The 22674-nt window shown below is 42.1% G+C and overlaps 1 protein-coding gene across 1 annotated transcript in view; it reads left to right on the top strand.

Annotated features, from left to right (window-relative positions):
• Positions 1-10016: 10016 nt before the first annotated feature.
• LOC116903875 (zinc finger protein 398) overlaps positions 10017-22674 on the top strand; it is a 29244-nt gene continuing 16586 nt past the window's right edge. The window contains exons 1-2 of the mRNA XM_032906628.1: positions 10017-10271; positions 14547-14942. Of these exons, the coding sequence (XP_032762519.1) occupies positions 10248-10271; positions 14547-14942 (420 nt within the window). The 5' untranslated portion in view covers positions 10017-10247. The remainder of the gene's footprint in view (positions 10272-14546; positions 14943-22674) is intronic.

Below are 22674 nucleotides of genomic sequence, written 5' to 3'. Positions count from 1 at the left end.
GAGTGTGTGTTCACACACCCCAACTTTTCCCCACTAAAGTGCTAACGTATGTATTCTGGTGGATCAGATAGAAATATCAAAGAAAAACTGTAAAGCTGTAATTGGTTTTGGTTTTTGAAACAAGGTCTCAATTTCCAGGGTTGACTGGCCTAAAACTTGCAGCAATCCTGCTGCTTCCCAGTACTAGGTCCAGCTTCCAAGTGTTTCCTTTAGGAGTAGAGTGAAAGTTTCCCCCTTTCCTACCTTAAAAACAAAACAAAACAAAAAACAAAACCCTACGCTGAAGTCATTAAAATTTGTAGAAAGAATGAACCTTCAACATTTGAAATTGTGATGACGACGACGACAACAACAACAACAGATTCGTGCGCGTTTTGCTGTCATAATTTAAACTGCAAGGGTCCCACAACAATAGTGTACTGGCGCATGCCTAAGATACTAAAGTATTACATTAGAGCATACATCCACATAGCAGGAGGGTTGGACAACATATCCTCTTGATTAGGAAGAAGTATTGCAACCGAGCCTTATTATCTATCTTTTAAAAATTCACAAATATCTGTCATTTCGTGAAACGGAAAGTGATTTTATGTATTAATTGGAAGAATATTTTATTACGCTTATTTTTCCATCTATAGGTATGGCCACCTTCCATTTACTCAAAATTCTGTTTATAAATGTGCTACCTATCTTTTACATACTTAATCCTGAAAACCTGTACATTTGTTGAGAATGTACAAGGTGTTTTATCTCAGCCTTACTTAATAACCAAGAATGCTTAATAGAGCAATAGTAACATCATAATAAAAACCCGCCATACCCTTTAAATCCTGATTTCAACAAAACACGAAATAATCAAACAGTACGTGCTCCGAGCAGATTTTACTATCCATTTCTACCCTCCTAGTGTGAGATCCTCTCTCACACACTCAACGCGAACGCAATGGGCGGCAGTCTGCGTGCAGTCAAATTATGACACTGTAAACCCGCAGGACACCACTGTAAACGTGCGGAAACCCATCGCCCGAAGGCGTTTACTCTGCTGGTGAGAAAAGGCTACGAAGCCGCTGCGACAGTGGCGCAGACAAACGCCGCGCAGAGGAGGCTTTGTTGGGGGTGGATCCCCGCCGCCCCGGCCCTAGCCCTGCCTAAGCTCTGTCCGCGCGGAGCCCTTACCGAAGCGGGTCCGGCCATGGCCAGCGCGGACGCGCCTAGCCTGAGCCTTGTCCCCGGCGACGCCCACGTTCTCCGGCGACAAAGCGGGTACCCGCTTCGCCGGGACCCCAGGTCGTCACTCCCACTCGCCCCAAACCCACCACCCGAGAACGCGGCCGTCGCCCCGTCCTACAGCGCCCCCTGCGGGCAGGAGGAGCAGCACAGCTCAGCATCGGAGCCTCCAGTGGCCACAGCCCACTTTTCTTTACAGTAACAAAGAGAACACAGAGTAGAGAGAAGGCTGAGACCTCCAGAACGGCTTAGAGACAAGCACTGGGCGCACAGGGTCCATCTTTGCAATGGGCTCTGGAGTCAAGACGGGGAGATGGGCACTAAGACTGACAAGAAAATGACCAGAAAAGGGGCCTCTCCTCGGAACAGGTTACCACTAAGGGATACACCTGGCCAGGGCCAGAGGTACTTTTTCACAAATCCTGTCCATCCATATTGAGAGCACTCCACTGACCTGAGCATGTGTGTAGTTCCCTCCCGTGACTGGAGAAGCCCTAGGAAATAAGGGCAACCACGTCAGGCTTCTGCTGCAGGGCGCAGGTGTGAGTGAGGACAGAGCACCCATAGCATCTAAGCCTTGGATTCTAAGGGAAATACACAAAGGGATAGAGAAAGATACAGAAGGGACGTGGGAGAAATGGAAGCCCAGGAAGAGAGTAAGACACAGAAAAGTAAGAAAGAGAGAAGCAAAAATAGAGGACAGCTAATATCTCCAGATAATTAACTTCTAATTGTTTCCTGATGTGTTATGGGTCTGGCTCAAGTATCATAAAGAAAAGGCATTGGCAGAGAGTAAATAGAGAAATTAAATAGTCCCTGAGTAGTTATGTCGGAGTATAAACGTACCTATTTGGTATAGAATAATGACATGAACATATAATACATACTAATTGAATGGTTTCTTTTAGAAAATATCGTACGGGGGACTGACATTTCAATTTGATTCCAGGGATCAGTGTAGAAATTTAAGAAGAAAAACAATTCTATAATGTGTTCTCTGATTCCCACAAGTCATCACCCTCCAGGACATCCCCACCCAAAGCACACCATTACAGTGAGTTTTTTTTTGTTTTTTTTTTTTTTTTTTTTTTTCGGAGCTGGGGACCGAACCTAGGGCCTTGCGCTTGCTAGGCAAGCGCTCTACTGCTGAGCTAAATCCCCAACCCCCATTACAGTGAATTTAAATGTATAGTAAAACTGACTTTTTTTTCCTTCTTGAGGCATGATGTCACCATGTAGCTCTGGCTGTTCTTAACGATGTATTCCAGGCTGGCCTTAAATTTAAACATCCACCTGCCTCTGCCTCCCTGCTGCTATTAAAGGCATGCGCTACCACTTGTTTGTTTTTATTTTTAAAGATTTTATGGATAGGGTTTATGCCTGTAAGTATGTCTGCATACTGTTGGGATTCAGGAAATTGCCACATAAATCATACACACACCAATTTCGGTTAAGCAAGAATAGTTTATTGAATGCACACCATGATACTGGATGGTGGCCAGGACCACAAGAAGGAAAAACCTAATTGTGGTACCAGTCTGCTCCCAGGGTAGACTTTTTATAGGAAAAAAACAGGTTCAAAAGCTTAAAGGGCAAGGAAGGGAGCAGTTGGCTTACCAGGAAAAGTGTTATCAGCTAATCTTTAAGCTGATTGATCCTGAGTAAGGTTAGAGGGTGGTGGGATGGGGGTGAATAGAGTAATTTCAGAATATTGAGATAACACACATTATAATGTTATATTATACTATGTTATATTATAATTATAACCTTTTGGTTTATTAGTAGCATCCTTCATTGTTAGCCACAAAACCCACAGTGAGCTCATATGTAGGTAACAGGAAGGGCTACCTGGTGGTCGGCTCTGACTCAAGCTATTTTAGACATAACAGTTCATATTGACCTTTGATTTGATGGGTCCTACATAAAGCTTTGTGGAATTTCTTAAGATTAACAAACTTCATACAGATCATTTAAAGAGAACAAAACAGTCGGTTGGGGATTTAGCTCAGTGGTAGAGCGCTTACCTAGCAAGCCCAAGGCCCTGGGTTCGGTCCCCAGCTCCGAAAAAAAAAAAAAAAAAAGAGAGAGAGAGAGAACAAAACAGGGTATATGGTCAGGATGTCCTTGCTGTAAGCCTTCTCTGTGTCAGTGACTAGCAGGCAGGTTACAGCAACAATATGAAATAGCTGGTAGGCATGAACAAAATGGCTACAACTATTCTGGGGGATGGGGAAAGGTCAGAGCATATCATGTAGCTCATGTAGGCAGTGCCGTTGGAGGCCAGAGAGGTCAATGAATCCCTGGACTGCAGTTAAGCCAGTTGTGAGCTTCCAGGTAGGTTCTGGGAATCAAAATCATTGAGACATTTCTCCAGAGCCCCAAATGTCTGAAGTTTTTTCGAGGCAGTGTCTCATTTAGGGGAGGCTTACTTCAAAGTCACTTTGTGTTAGATGATGTCCTTAAACTTCTAATCATCCTTCTCTGCCTCTCAAGTGCTGGGGTTACAGCTCTGTACCATGCATCTGACTTGTTTCCCGTTTCCTCAATACAATGGGTTTGTTCCCATCTTTGAACATCAGTTCAAGGGGGCTGAAGAAGTGGTTCAGTGGTCCTGAGTTCAATACCCAAGGTCCACATAGTGGCTCACAATTCCCAGCACTCACATGGTGACTCACAGTCATATGTGATTGTAGCCTCTCCCCATGGGATCCAATATCCTCTTCCAGTGGGCACACATGCAAACAAAACACCAGCTGAGACATCTTACTGGCTTATTTATTTATTTACTTATTGAGATAGGATCTATGTAGCCCTGGTAGGCCTGGAACGCACTGTGTAGACCAGACTGGCCTCAACTCACAGAGATCCTGCCTCTGCCTCATGAGTGCTGGGATTAAAGGCAGGCACCACCATATCCACCCCCTTTTTTTGAGACAGGGTCTCTCTACATCATCCTAGCTGTCCTGGAATGCACTATGACAGACATCGTGCTATAGTAAGTAAATGTCTTAAAACACACAGAAGCTAAAATGGACCAGAGTTTCTTATTTATTTATTTTTCTGTGTAACACTAGGACATTAATTGGTAGTATGTAGGGGATAAATGTGTAACCAGATAAATGTTTGGAAATTATGGAGTAGACCCTCCCACCCCCAGGTCATTTGAGACAGATCTCTCTACATGGCCCTGGCTGTCCTGAAACTTACTATGTAAATGAGGCTGGCTAGGAACTAAGAGATCCATCTGCCCCTGCCTCCAGAATACTGGAATTAAAGATGAACCACAACCATGCCCAGTGCCCCTCCCATTTAAAGAAAGATTTGCTTATTGTATGTCTGTGAGTGTTTGACCTGCATGTGTGTATGTGCATCATGTGCCCTCCAGAGGACAGAAAATGGCATAAATAATATGGAACTGGGGTTACAGCTGGTTGTGAGCTGCCATGTGGATGCTGAGAACTCAACCCAGGACTTCTACAGGAGCTCCAACAAACTGTTTCTCCCATTTCTGCAAACCCTCACCCCCCACCCGCCTTTGATGCCAGCACTCAGGAGGCAGAAGCAAGCTGATCTTAAGTTCGAGACCAGCCTGGTCTACCTAATGAGTTCCAGGCTAGTGAAGGCAAGACCCTATCTCAATACACAAGTAAGTAAATAAATCTGTATATATGTGCGGAGGCACGGAAACCTTGCCTATCACCCTTAGGAAGGCAATACAGAACACACCACACCTTGCAATTTTACATGGATTCTGGCTTGTCACCATGTCTGGTATTTTTATGGAGGTTTGGGGATCAAACCCAGGTCCTTTTTTTTTTTTTTAAGGCATTTAAAAATATTTAATTTTTTGTCAGATATGTTAACAGATCTTATTAAGCATAGTAGTTTGGCAGCAGAGACAAAATATCTCTGTGAGCTGGAGGGCAGCTTACTATGAAGAGAGTTCTATGCTAGGACTAGACAGGGAGGCTTGGTGTCCAGAAAACGAAACAAACTAGTCAAACAAAAACATTTCATATTAATTCTAACCAACTGTCTAGGGAGAAAAATCCATGAAACAAAGTTGGAAAAACTCATCTTACTAAACAGGATGAATCACCTGTATTTTTCTTTTTTCTTTTTTTTTTTTTTCTGGAGCTGAGGACTGAACCCAGGGCCCAGGGCCTTGTGCTTTCTAGGCAAGCGCTCTACCACTGAGCTAAATTCCCAACTCCTTTCACCTGTATTTTTCAAATCTGATAGCTCACCATCAGTAGGGCTAATTGCCATTTTTGTTTTGTCGAGATATCCCTAGTCTCTGCCTAATAATATCATACTTGATTGCTCCATCTAAGTAGAAAGCTTTAGCTTCAAGAAGTGCAGCCTGCAATAAGCTTACCAGATATAACCATTCTCATTTTAAATTATTACGTGTGTGTGTGTGTGTGTGTGTGTGTGTGTGTGTGTGTGTGTGTGTGTGTGTGTTGGAGGAGAAAGAAGAGGTCAGAGGTCAGAGGTCAGAGGGATATCAAATCATCTGGAGTTACAGGCAACTTTCCTGATATAGGTGCTGGGAATGGAACTCTGTTTCAAGAGGAGTTTGTGCTCTTAACCACTGAGCCACATCTCCAGTCCCTCAGAACTGTTTTCACAATTGACCTTATTGTTTCTTCTCTCTGATTTCTTTTCTCTCTGATTTCAAGTCATCGACTATTATTCATATTTCTGAGAAAATGAAATATAAGTCCCCAAACAGGAATAAAACCTTCAGGCTAGACTGAGATTACGCACTAAATTTTTACCATTAAAAGTGGCCTTAATAGTACAAGAATGAAGTAGTGAGTTTGAGAAGCAGTGAGATATAATTTCCCCAAATTTCTCTTTAATCTACTCCTCAAGTGAAAATTAGTCTTATTCTGGCAACATGGGCAGGCATCAAAGTATTAGTTAAAGAAATCAAAAGAATACACTTACTGGGACAACTACATAATGTTGCAATCTCTCCTGCCCCCCACCCTAAGACAAGACCAGGCGGGCCTTAAACTCATAGAGATTCACCTGTCTCTGCCTTTCAGGTGCTGGACTTAAAGATATGGCCTACCGTACCTGGCTTAACTCTGAATTGTTAATCACTCACTTTGTCCCATTTCGTATTTCCCACCATTAGAATTGCTAGGTAAAAGCTGGGTGTGGTGGTCCACACCTTTGGTTCCAGCACTTGGGAGGCAGGGATGTAACTCTGAGTTTGAAGCCAGCATCATCTACGTAGTGAATTCCAGGCCAGCCAATGCTATACAGTGAGATCCTGTTTCAAAAAATAAAAAACAAATTAAAAAAAAATCAGAGTATTGGGGGATGGGGAGATGGCTCAGTGGCTAAGAGCATTTGTGGCTTGTGGTGGTTTGAAGGAGAATGGCCCCCTTAGATACACTTGTTTGAAAGTTTGGACCTAGTTAATGGAACTGTTTGGGAAGGATTAGGAGGTGTAGCCTTGTTGAAGGAAGCCTACCACTGAAAGCAGGCTTTGAGGTTTCAAAAGATGCTGGTCATTCTTTTTGTAGACCTGGATATAAGCTCTCAGGCACTGTAACAGTGCCACGCTTGCCACCTGTCTGTCTGCCTGCCTGCCTGCCTGCTGCCATGTTCTCTGACATGATGGTCATAGACCCTAACCCTCTGAAATCATAAGCCTCAAATAAACACTTTCTGCTATAAGTTGCCTTGGTCACTGTGTCTTATTATAGCAATAGACATTGCTTTTGCAGAGGATCTGGGCTTGGTTCCCAGCACCAATATGGCATCTAACAACTGTTTGTAACTTCTGTTCTAAGGCCCTCTTCTGGCCTCCAAAGGTACCAGGCATGCCAATGATGTACATACATCCATGCAGCCAAAACATTTATATACATAAAATTAGGACAAATAAGTAAAAGGCATGAAGAAAACATACTTATGCTTATATTTGTATATAATAGCGATGGCTGCCTTTGAACAGTTCCACACAATGAACACATAGTAAAAGAATCATACATATAAAGCAAGGAGAGTAATCGACTAGCCAGTCTTGGAGCATACATTCCATCTAAAAGGAGATACCTTAGTTAGGGAAATAATCTTTGCTATGCAAGACTGGTCTCAGTATTCACCTCATGTGCTAATTTAAAAAACACCTTTTCTTTTGGAATATTTACAGATTTACAGGAAGTTACATAGATTGTACAGAAAATGTCTTTTGAACCAAGTTTCCTCCAGAGGTCACACTGTATGTTATGTAGCAATATCAGACTCAGGGAACCAATACTTTATTTTATTCAATATTTTATTTCCTTTATTTTGGTAAGCAATTTTACAGTTTTCCCAGCATTTCTCTTTTTTCAAACTTGTATGAACCAAAGTCTTCTCAGACCTTTATTTCAGGAAACAAAGAGAAAAGCTGATATTAAATTTACCAGTTTAAGCAACCGTTCTCCTCCATGGGACATTCTGGCTGTTTCAAGTTTCTAACTGGCACAAAAACCAATACAAACAGTCACTGGAGGTCTTTGGTAAGTGTATGCTTTCACTTTTCTGAGATGACAACCCTACACTACAATAATGTGTTGTAACATGAAGGTATAGTTAAGATTCTTTTTTAAATATTTACTTATTTTTACTTTATGTGTCTTGGTTTTGCTTGCTTTTATGTCTGGAAATAAGTGCATGAAGTGTCCCTGGAGGCCCAGAAAAAGGCATCAGATCCTCTGGAACTGGAGTTACAGGTGGTTGTTACTATCTTGTAGGTGCTGGGAACAGAACCCAAGTCCTCTGCCAAAGCAACAAGTGCTATTAACCACTGAGCCATCTCTCCAGTCCTATTTGCTTGTTTTCAGATTTACTTTTTATTTTCGTGTGTGAGGTTTTGTAAGTTTCTGTGCATCGTGTGAGTGCAGGAGGTGGAGGCCAGAAGAGGCCATCGAATCCTTTAGAACTAAAGTTACAGATGGTTGACAGCTACTATATATATATGCCATATGCCTGTGCTTAGGTACCATACATCTCTCATCACATCCATTTGGACAAATCTCATGCCCAGAATCCTTTCTGCCTCCCAGATGTTCTACCTCCTATTAAGGCCTTGGCTTTTTAATTGGACAGGTGATGTATCCATACAATACACAAGATATTCTCTCTACACCACTGCTTTAGAGAAAGAAACATTTAACTGCTCGGTGATGGTACCATTATTTTGAAAAGACAGAGCTAGTCCTGATGCTTGATGGAGCTCAGTTGAAAGTATCTTACTTATCCAACCTTTGGGAGGTAGAGGCAGGAGGATCAGGAGTTTACGGTCATCCTCCATTACCTGGGCTACATGCCTCGAAAAGTTAAAATAAATAAGAAGCCAAGGATTATTTGTTAATACAAATGTTCATGTTTAGTGTCCATAGGAGTATCTAACAATTAACAGGGAAACAGAGAGCTTGGAAATTACCCTTCTCCCTTAAAACAGGGTTCCACTCTAGAGCTCTAAATGGCCTGGAACTTGCTACATAGTCCAGGCTTGCCTTAAACTTACTGAAATCTTTCTGCCTCTGCTTCCTAGTGTGTGGGTTAAAGGCAAGTACCATCATATTAGGCCTTCTTCTTGCCTTCTAAGGCCACTTTTTTTTTTTTTTGAGACAGGGTTTCTCTATGTAGCCTTGGCTGTCCTGGAACTCACTCTGTAGATCAGGCTGGCTTCAAACTTATAGAGACACCTGCCTCTGTCTCCCAAGTGCTGGGACTGAAGCTGGTCCAGGTTGAAGGCCACAGTTTAAATCATGCCTTTTAATAATAAAATCACTTATTATTTTCCTGAAGTCAGTATTTCTTTCTGTCTCTGTCTCTCTCCTTTTTTCTCCTCTTTTTTCTTCTTTTTCTAGTTCATTTTGTTATAGTGATGTTCTAGTTTAGAGAATGGTGGCTTTAACTCCCAATGATGCACCATCTGACCACAGTTCATGCTCAAGTAGACTCAAAGTGCTTTGTATGTACACTATAAAATATCACAGTATACTCAAGTGGTAGTAGCCCAACAGGATGATGTAGTTCCAACTTTGGGGAACTATAGACATTCTACTGTGGAGGGCATTAAATGGATTCGTTTTCTCAACTAAAGGTCTGAGAAGACTTTGGCTCATACATGTTTGAAAGAAGGGAAATGCTGGAAAGTTATGGTTTTGTGATTATCTTTCAGCTACACAGGCTGTTAAACATACAACTCTGTCTTCCCTTGGTCCTTAGTCCAGCAGATCTAACCACAAGCTTTATTTTTGTTTGCTCAAACAGTCCACTTCTCAAGGCTGGGTTTGGTTCACAACTGTCTGTAACTCCAGTTCCAGGCTATCCTTCATCCTATTTTGGCCTCCATAGGCACTAGACATCCAAGTGCAGACAAACACTCATAAATATAAAATTAAAAGAAACAAATCTTAATAAAAATTCCACTTCTCATCCAAATCCAAGAGAGGAGATAATCCAAATAATCCTAATCTCTGGTGCCAATACAAGCCACATTTGTAATTTCGACGAATGATACAATTCCATCATTCCCACGTAACTCACTCATTTCTCCTTTGGTAATAGATTGTGCTATCGTACAGCCTAGACACAGCTCCCTGGACATTTGCTGGTTCTCAGAGGGATGGGAAAACCAAGTAGGTGGGGTTTGTGTCACCAAAACTCTCAGCTCACCCCTGGGAAGGAGCTCCGGAAGTGGGGGCCGCCAGGGGGCGCGCTGGCCCGGGAGGACCGACAGGAGGGGGGCGCGTCTAGGCCGGCAGAGTGCCTGCAGTACTCGCTGCCCACAAAGCGCCAAGCTGAGGGGCGGCTGCAGCCGGTGCGGCGTAGGCTGCCAGCTACTCAGCTACTCAGCGTCCCAGCGTCCCCGGAAGCCGGATTGCCGCGCGAGTCCTGTCAGAGCGAGCACCGCGAGACCGCGTCTTGCTGTCTGCAGAGAGCACTGAGCGGCCGGGCCTGCGTGTGGTGGCGACTCCCGGGACAGGACCGGGCAGCGGAGGGCCATGGCTGAGGCGACCGCCGCTCCGGTAAGGGCGCTGATGCACGGGCATCTCTGTCACCCGGGCCTCGGGGGGAGGCGAGGAGGCTGGGGACGGCCGCGGGCCTGGTCGCCCGCGTGGGTCTGCGGCTGTCGCTTGCCCTGAAGGGCCACCGCGGACCGCAGCGCCGGAGGACGCCGGGGCACCCGTATCTGGTGTTTCTAACCTACACGCGCCGCGGTGCTTCGCGTCAGCCCGCGGAACGTGGAAGTGGGCTCGAGGTGTTTTTGAAATCCACGAGCCATTCTGTACAGCGGTGAGAGCTGTCGTTGCTAGGTGCGGCAGGACAGTCACCTGCGAGACGGTGAAGGTAAAAGCTAAGGTGTGTCCTGACAGACTGCTTGACGACCGACAGCATCGCGCGCCCGGACAAGCTGAGGCGCTGCGGGGACCTTGGAAGGCCGACGGAGCGTAGGCTTAGCCATTCGTGCGTGTGCTCGTTTGCTGCAGGCCTGCAGTGGGCCCAGCCGTGCACGCACCAGATAGATGCCAGGGCTACCAGGACAACCGGCACAGTCCCTGCACACAGCCATTAAGGAAGAGGTTGTTTAACAACGTTCTGACTGGAAAGTATTGCTTTTGTTTGCCACCTAAGAAGCCTTTGGTCTGCTCGAAGAGACTTTTTTAGTAAGTCAGAAGTCAGGCGGGTCTGCTGAGGAGTAGGTAGGAAGTAAGAAAGGAAGAAGAAACCAGGGGAGCAGTGGGGAGGGGTGGGGAATAGAGCAGAGGGAAATCCTTACCCTTAGAGTTTAATTTACCAAGCGCAATACTTCCCCCCATCCCCCAAACCCTTAGAGACCATTGTGCATGCTATAGGTTTATGCTGAAAACTATGCACATACTTTTAGTTCTCTAGTAGTCATGTTTAGTAGGTTAAACCATGATGGTGGCACGGTGGCTCACTCAGGAGTTTGAGAGAGGCGGATCAGAAATTTTAATATATGCTTGGCCAAATAGCCAGATTGTTTGTCTTTAAAAAAAGAAAAGAAAAAAAAGAAGAAATTAATTTCAGTGAATTCAGTGAAATGTTATTTAGCCCAATGTATGAAAATATTTTAATAGTAATTTTATAAAACTATTAATGAGATTTTATACACAACATATCTTAATTGAACTGACCACATTTAAAATCCTCAGTAATCACATGGAATCAGTGGCTATGGTTTTGACGAGGGCAAGTCTGTTTTATGAAGAAGATTTTGAAAATACTGATATTTTTAATTTTAATTTTAAGAAATATTTTTAGGGGATGGAGAGATGGCTCAGCAGCTAAAAGTACCAGTTGCTCTTGCAGAGGACCCTGGGTTGGTTCCTCACATTCACATGGTGACCAACAACAGTCTGTAACTCCAATTCCAAAGTATCTGATGCCTTCTTCTGACCCTTGAGGGCACCAGGCATGCACATGTTGCCACATACATACATGAAGGCAAGACACTGATGTACATAAATAAATCTAAATGATTTATTGATTTGAAAATATTTTTTATTCTTTGAAAATTTAATAGAATGTATTTTTGATTGTTTCACTCTACTGTTCCCGACTCCTCCCAGATTCACTCCTCCTTCCCTCACAGTGTCCCCCAGTTTCTTGTCCTTTTTTAAAAATGACCCATGAGGTCCAATCTGTGCTTCTCATATATTCCTTGGGGTAGGCCATGCACTGGAGTGTCATTGGCCACCAGGAACCACATCCTTAAAAAATGGACTTTCCCTTCCCCCAGAAGCTATCAGTTGTCCATAATTCTGCAGTTATGCATGGGGGCTCATGAACTCCCCACTTCTCTTTCAGTGCTATAGTGTTGACTAGCTTGATTTCATGAAGGCAGCCACAACTGATATGAGCTCATCAGTTCAGTAGCCCTGTCACATCCAGAAGAAACGATTTGGATCCAGTCTAATCCTGGGTCTTAGAATCTTGCTACCCTTCTTCCTCAGTGGTCCTCGAGCCTTGGGATTTGGGCAGTGGTGTGGATGCCTCATTTCTGGTTGAGCACTTCATTGACAATTGTAACCCTAACTGCCAATGTGTAGATCAGGCTGGCTTGAACTCACAGAAATATTTTTGCCTCTGCAAGTGTCACCACACTAGCTATTGTTTTGTTTTTTAATGTATCTTATAAGTTAGGAGGGTTGGTATTCAGAGTTTAAGTGGAGAGCCTGGCTTTTAAATAAGAGGAAACATTTTTCTTTGAGAAAGAAAGAAAGCATGTATTATTACTGATAGGTTTGATGTGGGAAGAAATATGAAAAAGAAAAAGAGTTTAGGTCTAATTACTTCAGTTTCCTTTTTCTTCTTCTGGAGACAGGGCTTTTCTGTGTAGCCCTGGCTGTCCTGGAACTCTCTCTGTAGACTGGGCTGACATTGAACTTACGGAGATCCACCTGTCTCTGTCCTCCTAGTGCTGGGAATAAAGGTGTGTGCCAACTGGCTTACTTCAGTATACTTAAGTAAGATAATCATGTCATCTCTGGAGAGTAAGGGTGCTGTCTGGATCAGTCTCTGCCCTCCCGCTGTGCTCCCTGAATCAGCAGATGCAGCATCCATCACCTAAGAGCTCTCTTAAAGTACACCATGTCCATTTCACACCTACTGGATGAAAATATGTATCTTAACTAGATTTGGGGGGGTGCGGATCAGGTCTTGCTATTGTAGCCCTTGCTGACTTGGTACTCACTCTATAGCCAGACTGGACTGAAACTTAATAGCAGTTCTCCTGACTCAGTTTCCTCAGTGCAGAGGAAAACTTGGGGAAGTTGATTCTCTTCTTCTGCCATTTGGATCCCAGAGATTGAGCTCAGATAATCAGGCTTTATTTACTGCAAGTGCCTTTATCTGCTAAGCCATCTCACTGGCTGATTGACCAGTCTTTTTGAGTTGTTGTTGCACATTAGTTCGAGAGTTTGTAGAAACCTGGAGATACTAGGTAGTGTAAAATGCCCCCACTGAGCACTGACCATTGGAATATGCTGACAGCATCTCACATGGTTGTGTGATTTTCTTTTTTAGGTTTACATGACTGCTTGTAAAAGCAAACAAAATGTGAATTGTTCAGCTCATTCAAATTAGGAAGTCAGCTGAGCAAGTGAGGCTTAGAGACAGGAGTGAAATGGCTTTGAAAGTGGCTGAAGTGGTCAAGCAGGGAAGAAAGCAAAACCATGTACAGGTGGTAGACCAGGAGCAAATGGAATTATCATAGGGCTACAGTTATAATTAATGGGTTGGAGATCAGATGAAACGAGAATAAGATAGTGCAAAAATAGAAGGCTCTGGCCAGAGAGTGGTTTATCAAGTTCAGAGAATTAGGCTTAGTCCAACCTCCTATTTGTCCTACAGATTCCTTCCTTTTATGATACTCTTTGTTTCAAAGTACATTCAGTAATGAACAGACAGCCTGTGACTTTCTTGGAAAGAATCTAATTCAAACATTGTTACCAGTCTGAAATTTTCCATGTATTTTTCTAGTCTGTCCTTGGAGTATAAGATTAAACAAACGTGTTCTGTCTTCTATTTCATAACCCTCAAATACTTGAAAGTAGTTGTTATATTTTTGCTAGACTAGACACCCTCAACTTGTTAAATTATGGTACAGTTGTAGTGTATAAACTGATTGATAGACAGGGCTAGTGTATCAATTCATAGGAGATTTGTCAGAGAGCCCCCTGAGGTCAGTGAAACCTGGAGAGAATTCCTGTGTACATTTGCCTTTTCCAGAGATAGAGAAGGCAATAAGAAACCTCAACTTCTGGGCCTTATATTAGAGGAAATGGGCCAGACTAGCCTTAAAGTGACAATTTATTATTCACTATCTTTCCCAATCCATCATCCTTGAACCATCAAAGCAGTTCCTTGGCTTTTGATGTCAACAGGCTTCAGAACAACAAGGCACTGTAAATATACTAAAGTTATTTTGGTTAGTATCAGCTGGACAGTTAAGTAGGTGTGTGTGTGTGTGTGTGTGTGTGTGTGTGTGTGTGTGTGTTTGTGTGTATACACACGAGCATGCATGCATGTGTGTGTTCCCCCACCTCTCACCCCCCCACAAAGTTTCTTTGTGTAGTCCTGGCCATCCTGGAACTTGCTCTGTAGAGCAGGCTGACCTGGAACTCACAGAGTTCCACCTGCCTCTACCTCACAAATACTGGCATTAGAGGTGTGTGCCATCATTGCCTGGGAGATAAGTAGTTCTTATTTGGTTGTAGTTTAGAGTCTGATTTCCTTCTAACTCTCAATGTCTTGCCCCATCTCTCCATTGCACATAGACTTCTGAATGGGACTCGGAATGCCTTACATCCCTGCAGCCCCTTCCTCTTCCTCCACCTCCAGCAGCAAATGAGGCACATCTGCAGACTGCAGCCATTTCCCTGTGGACAGTGGTGGCTGCTGTGCAGGCCATAGAGAGGAAGGTGGAAGTCCACAGCCGGCGACTCCTCCACCTAGAAGGCAGGACAGGGACAGCAGAGAAGAAACTAGCAGGCTGTGAAAAGACAGTGACAGAGCTTGGGAACCAGCTGGATGGCAAGTGGGCCGTGCTGGGGACCTTGCTGCAGGAGTATGGGCTGCTGCAGCGGCGGTTGGAGAACTTGGAGAACTTGTTGAGAAACAGGAACTTCTGGATCCTGCGGCTGCCCCCAGGTATTAAAGGAGATATCCCAAAGGTAATAATACCCCACTTCTAGGTTACATCAATACCACTAGCTCAGTCACTTGCAGTCAGAAACAGTCAGTTATTTAGACATTTTTATTTCCTCTTAAAATTTCTTAGGTTAATAGAATTGTGAAGGTGTTTTGTGTTTGTCTCTTTGAGAACTATACTGAGTTGATGATGATATCTTTCTTTTTTTTTTTTTTTTTTTTTTTTTTTTTTGAGATAGTAATGTAACCCAGGCTGTCCTTGAACTGCTGACTTTCTGCCTCTACCTCCCAAGTGGTAGGACATGGGACACCAGTGGCTCAGTACATATTTACAATGTCAAGCTTCCAGTGAGAAAACTCTTTCTAATCCATAGTTGGCTGTTTGGTAAATTAAGTTTTTCTCTTAATTTCTTTCACTTTTACATGTGTATGAGTCACTTCTCTCTTTGTTAGGCTGCAACAGTCTCCGTGAAACAACTGAGACAGTTAATTTGAATTTTGTTGACAGTTTTAGTGAAAAGTTAGAGGAAAGACTATGCATGGGATTATTACAGTCATGTGGTTATTACAAGGGCCAGGGTCATCTGTGAGTCTAGGTTGTCATTTATAGAACAAGTATACTGAGATGCTAGTGTTCTGTCTTCTGAAGGAACTAATTTAGAAAACAGGAAGTTTCGATGATTACTGTTTGACAGTGATATGCCTAGTTTTCAAACATACTTGCTCACTCATAAATTTTTTCATAGACACAGACTTTTTAAAATTCTTTAAAAAAATTTTTTTGGGGGGTCATAGGCATGCCTTTATTCCTAGCACTCTGGAAGCAGAGAAGGTTCTTTGTGAGTCAAAGGATAGCCTGGTCTACATAGTGGTTCTGGGACAGCCAGGAATACATAGAGAGACTCAATCTCAAAAAAAAAAAAAAAAAAAAAAAAAAAAAAATTCAAAGCAAGCTCACTCTATCTATCTATCTATCTTTCTTTCTTTTCTTTCCTTCTTTCTTTTTCTTAGGTATAAATATCTATCTATCTATCTATCTATCTATCTATCTATCTATCTATCTATCTAGAAGACATAGGATTTTGATACGTAGTCCATACCTGTCTACAACTTAGAATCTTGCCTCAGCCTCTCAAATAATGGGATTGCAGGCATGGGGCACCATACCTGGAATCTACAAGTATTTCTTTTTTTTTTTTTTTTTTTTTCTTTTTCTTTTTTTCGGAGCTGGGGACCGAACCCAGGGCCTTGCGCTCGCTAGGCAAGAGCTCTACCGCTGAGCTAAATCCCCAACCCCCTACAAGTATTTCTTGAATACATTTTTGCTTGTTCTATATATTTTCCTGAAGAAAAACAGCTGTAACACATAAAACACATTTGAATACTTTAATAAAGGTAAAGTCAGGTGCTTTCTAGTGTTCTGTTTCTAAATGGATACCTGAGATGGTCTCACTAAGAACCCCTTATCCCCATCCCAACCCCTGTCCAGAACACAGGGTGTTTTTAAAGGCAGAAATTACATCCTGGCATCTTGGCTCAGCAGCTGCTGGAGAGCTTTGCAGAAGTACCCACTTTGTAGCAAGCAATTTTAACAGAAGCTGAGATAAGTGGAGGGGTTCCCTACAAAAAGGCAGTTTTTTTTTTCTTTCCCCGGAGCTGGGGACTGAACCCAGGGCCTTGTGCTTGCTAGGCAAGCGCTCTACCACTGAGCTAAATCCCCAACCCCTCAAACAGGCAGTTTTAAGGAATGCTAAGGTAAGTTAGCAAGGACATTTTGACCTTTGGTTCCTAGAATAGACTTGGGCTGTTTTCTGTGGGATTCTCCATCAAGTAGATCAGATTCTGGTTAAACCTAGGATGGCTTTAGCAGGAATATAAAATGGAGGAACCTCTGCACTGTCTTGCTTCGTCAGAATACTACAGGAGATAGAAGGAATGAGTAGTTAGTTACCCCTGGGCAGTGTTAGGTTCAAGAAGCTCGAGGAAGGGTGAAGGGCCATTGGCATGGAGATTGTATTGTTAGTTATGAGATGGAAGAGATGGCTCTAGTGAGCATGGATAACGAGATCAAGCTTCAGAGGTGAAAGGAGGAGTGAGCAGAGGAACCTCAACAGGATACACCGGTGAGGTAGTAGGAAAACAAATCAGAAAGTAGGAGGTGCCACAGAGATAAGATGAAAAACAGCATTTCTAGTAGAGTTATGATTTGCCAGTTACCATACTGGGAGGACTAGAAAGATAAGACAGTGAACATGATTGTCAACATGGCTGTCAGAGATCCTGACCTAATTTGTTTGAGTGGCAAGATAAAGATAGAAGACAGAATACCATAGTTGTAGAGTAAATAGAAAGTGGAAAAAGAATAATAGGAATAGGGTTTCTTTTTTTCTTAGGTGTAAGTATAGAACTGTTAAAAGTAGGGGGCTGGAGAGCACTGGCTGCATTTCCAGAGGACCCAGGTTCTATTCCCAGCATTTACGTGGAAGCTCACAACCAGTTACAGGGGATCTGCTGTGGTCTCCACGGGTACAAGGCATGAATATGGTACACATACATGCAGGTGAAATAACTATATACATGTAGAAAAAGTTGTTTAAGGTGAGAGTAGAATCTTAGAATACACTCTAGGACTCCTCAGAAGCAAGTAATGTTTTTTCTCCTTATCTTTCCAGAGAGAATTTATTAAGACTGCAGCAGATACACACACACACACACACACACACACACACACACACACACACACACACACACACACACGAGTGAATGATATATTTTACATGATTAATTGTATATGATATATATTACTCATGTTGTCTTTATTTAGAGCATGATGTTTTATTGTTATAAAACCCTAACATCCTGGTGTATGGCATTGGGACATAACCATTACTAACTTTAGTAAGCCATACAGAGTTATCCAAGGTGTCATAGCAAACGAAATTTCAAATACTTTTCCTCATGAGTTTTAGCTAGAGCCTCATTAAGTATTAAGTGCTGTGATGGTGTTCTTATATTTCACTTAGTATAATAATCCTTGAAAGTGAGATCTGATAACTTTTATTCACTATTTTACAAAGAAATTAAGGCTTGAAGTTTAACCAGAGTCAGGCATGGTAGCACATGCCTGTAATCCCAGCATTCAAGAGGCTCAGGCAGAAGATTTTATGTATGATCAAGGACAGCCCGATCTACTAATAAGTAACAGGCCAATCACAGCTATACAGAAATACCAACACACACACACACACACACACACACACACACACACACACACACACACACACACACCACACTGGACAAAAATATAGTTCAATTGCCAGAGATTGCCAAGTAGGCATGAAGCTGTGGCAGTATATAAAACTGAATATGATAACACATACATGTAATTCCAGCACTCAAGAGTCAAGAGATGGAGAGAAGATCAGAAGTTTAAGGTCATCCTTATCAATACAGCAAGTGTGAAGCTAGCCTGAGCTATGGGAAACTACTTAAAAAAAAAAAAAAGAGTGAAAAGACTGGATGTGATGGCTTATGCCTTTTAATCCTAGCACTTGGGAGGCAGAAGCAGGCAGAACTGGGTCTTGATATTGTACTCCCTACTGTGTATTTTATTTTCATATTTTGGGCCCTTCAGAAGTCCTCTTGGAATCACTTAAATTTAGTTTTTATTAATAGAATAGCAGTTCATTTAAAGTTAGTGTCAGACCTAGAGAAATGCATAACATTTAAACTGTCTTAAATTCTAAAAGCATATATAAAATAATACAATTTCTTTCAGATATTTCTTTTTGAAATTAAAATGTGTTTAGTTCTAGTCAAAACATACTGAAAATTTAGACTGGGAGATATGGTTCTATTGGTAGAGTGTATGCCTCGCATGTACTAGGCCCTGCATTTAATGAATATCTTATTTATTTATCTAATCATTTTTAATGAATGTATTTTTTAAAAGTTACATTTTGTTAGATGGGACACATGTTTGCCACAGCCCATTTGTAGAGGTCAGAAGACAACTTTTTCAGGTGTCAGTTCTCTTCTTCCACCTTGTTTGTAAGGCAGAGTCTCATTGTTTCTCTCACTGCACTTATATCTTGTTCCAGGAATCCAACTCAGAGTGTCAGGCTTGTCACAAGCATCGGGCAAGTCACATGCTACTCCATTTTCTTAGTCTTAAGTCTGTGAACTTTTTAAGAGGTTAAAGATGCCGAGACCAAAAGGTTTGAGAATGTTTGTGTTAAGATTTTAATTGTTTCTATTATTATTATTATTATTATTATTATTATTATTATTTTGTGTACAGGTGTTTTGCCTGTATATATTTGTGCACTGTGCTTGGTGACTATTGGGGACCAGAAGGGGAGAAGGGGACCAGAAGAGGGCATTAATCCCTGGGACTGGAGTTACAAATAATTGCAAACTGCCATATAGGTGTTGGGAATCAAACTTAGGGCCTCTGGAGCAGCCAGTGCTGCTGCTGCTGCTGCTGCTGCTGCTCCTCCTCCTCCTCCTCCTCTTCTTCCTCCTCTTCTTCCTCCTCCTCCTCCTTTTCTAAGATTTATTTATTTATTCTATATAAGTACACTGTAGCTGTCTTCAGACACACCAGAAGAGAGCATCAGATCTCATTACAGATAGTTGTGAGCCATCATGTGGTTGCTGGGAATTGAACACAGAACCTCTGGGAAAGTAGTCAGTGCTCTTAACCACTGGGCCACCTTTTCCCCTTGCAGCCATTTCTCTAAGGGCTCAAGGTTATAGCTCTTGTGCCTTCTGGTAGAGATGTTCCTTTTCTACTAAATACTTTGACTGTATTTTCAAGTCTGAAAGTTCTTCACTATGTTGTGTATTTTGTTACTTAATATTCTCTTTTCTCTAAGACTTCTTGGTGTCCTTTTCTGACCTGGATTCATATTCTGGGTTCTCTTCAGATCTTAAATCTAATCTAGATTCACTGCTTTCTTAGCCTACTATACGTATGTTGTGCTAGGACTACCCCTTCTCATTCCTTTATGGCATGCAGTGTGTCCTAGCACCAGTATACTTTTTTACTCATTTGTTTCCTAGAGTACATTCTCAAACTTATTAAGAAAAGACCCATAAAAGGCATATGTGGGAGTGCCAAACACAGTATTACATACCTGTAATTCCAGTGCTTAGGAAACTGACGCAAAAGGATTGCTATGAGTATAAGACTAGCCTGAGCTACAGTGGCAAAAACATATCTAGAAAAACCAAAATAACAAAACACAAGAAAACAACAAAAATGAAGAGTAATAATAATTTAATGTGAGATTGTTCTTTTAGTTAGTTCTATGATTTTTGTGAAAATACTTCTTCCTTAAGAGATTTTGAAACATTGCTTTATGCGCTCTCTGTTTGGTTTATTGGGGCAGGGTCTCATTATGTATCCTTGGCTGGCTGCAATTCACTATATAGACCAGCCTCAAACTCAGAGACTAAACTCAAATTCCATCTCTTTTAGGGTCATCCCACCTCTATTAGATATCTGTTTGTAAAATTTCACGTGTCTATTACCAATTACCTATGATCATATGCCTTTTTTGGACAGAAATCATACTTTAATTTTGGTGCTTAGGGAGAACTTTGTATGTACTGGATATTCAGAACTGCCTTGCAGTTGTTTCTACTCTGGGCGACTGTAAGTAATGGTCCCAAAGTGCAGAGCTCCAAAGTTAACTCCTTGTTCCATAAACCCATCTTCCAGCATCTGTTCTATCAGATAATACTTGGCAGCTAATAGATACTAATATTTACTTAATAAAGTCGCAAGTGGTGGCATAGACCTGTAATCCTAATACTCTGGAGGCTGAGACAGGAGGATCATGAATTTCTGGCTAACTTAAAATATATAGTGAGTTCTAGGCCAGCTAGGCTATATAACGAGGACTTCTATGAAATAAATAAAACAAATGAAACATTATTGAATAAGGAAATTGAAGGGAAGGACAGTAGTCTGAGGTAGTGCCTCCTGTGGGAGCTGGTCTACTAAGAAGAAAAGGGGCTTTTCTTCAATGGCGTCTTCTCTTCCTCCAGAACTCTCTGGGGCAGCAGCCTGGCTCTCTTCTGCCTCCTGTTTGCTGTGACGCTTCCCTCTTGCTGCTCTTCCTCACTTCTTTGGTTCTTTTGGTACTTCAGGCTTTTTCTACTCTACTTCTTCTGCCTTTCTCCTTCTTGCTACTCTGCCTCCTTCCTAATCTGTCTCCTTGTTGCCCTTGCTTGCTTGCTTTATCTCCTGTTTGTTGGGAGACCTGGCAGGTATGGTGGGCTGAACCAAACTTACCAGGATCTTACCACATCATTTAATCTTGGTGCCTCATTGCTGAACCCTACCCCCCCATTGGTGAGATGGGTTGAGTGGCTGTGAGTGTCCTTCTCTACCTTGTGGCAAGCCTGAGTGTGAATCTGGCACAATTTGGCCTGCTGTGTGTTCTGTCTTAGTAAGAAGGAAGTGGGAAAAACTTCTAGAAAGAAAACTGAAAAATAAGAAAACCAGAAATTTTTTCATGATGGTCACCTCACTTTTTTCTTTCAGTTTTCCTCCTGGAAGAGAGAATGGGTTGACAGATTCTAAGTCAGAGTTCTAATGGTATCAAGTGGCTGGTGCAGGCCTTTAATCCCAAGATTCAAGACAGAGACATACATATCTAAGTGAGTTAATAGCAAGGTCCAGGGTTACATAGTGAGAACTGTTCTATAAAATAAAATAAAATGTAATCAACTGTCAAAGAGTAAAATAAAACTAGTATCAGACTCTAAAAGTGGATATAGAATGCATCCACACACAGCTTTATAAAGTGAACTCAACTGTCTGCTGGTGAAAAGCAAACTCAAATTTTCAGTTTTTCTTGAAGAGCTGGGGGACTGGGGGAGATTAGTACAAAACTAAAATCTAAAGTCTTAGAAGAAATGATGCTGCAAGGTATTATCCCAATAAAAACTGAAGTTGTTATAAACTCCAAACCACAAGAATTAGAAGCTCTAGTGAGAGACTGTAGGAATCTGGTTGTAGAAATGCAAAAGAGAACACAGAACTAAATATTCCTTCTAAATAAACCTTCTCTGTGCACTTACGTTTCTCTCTCTCTCTCTCTCTCTCTCTCTCTCTCTCTCTCTTTCTTTCTTTGTTTCTTCCTTCCTTCCTTCCTATCTTTCTTTCTTTTCTTCTTTCTTAGGATTTATTTATTTTTACTTATGTACACTGTCACTGGCTTCAGATACACCAGAAGAGGGTATCAGATCCTATTACAGAAACCATGCAGTTTCTGGGAACTGAACTTGAGACCTTTGGAAAAATAGTCAGTGCTCTTAACCACTGTAAAAATTCCAGTGACCTGGGCATGGTGGCATATGTCTGTCATTCTAGCACCTGAGAGGTGAAGGTGAGGGGACCACAAGTTTAAGGCCAGTCTGGACTATATGAGACTGTCTCAATTACTAAGTAAATAAATAATAAAATAGAGTGGAATAACTTGTTAAGTCGTCTAGAAACTAGAATGTCCAGAGGCTGAAGTGTCAGAATTAAGAACTGAAAAAGAATTCTGCTGCTCAAGAAGAAAATCTGCAAAGAGCCTGGGCTTGGTGGCACATGCCTAGAATCTAACACTCAGGAGGTGGAGACAGGAACATCAGCTTAAGCCCATCTTTGGCTACAAAGCAAGTTCTAGATCAGACTGGGCTTTAAATATTCCATCTCTACAAAACAATCCAAAATGTCCTTCAAAGACTGTGAGAATA

This window comes from Rattus rattus, chromosome 6 (genome assembly GCF_011064425.1).
Source record: "Rattus rattus isolate New Zealand chromosome 6, Rrattus_CSIRO_v1, whole genome shotgun sequence".
NCBI classification, from domain to species: Eukaryota; Metazoa; Chordata; class Mammalia; order Rodentia; family Muridae; genus Rattus; species Rattus rattus.
This window is presented reverse-complemented; position numbering and strand designations above follow the sequence as displayed.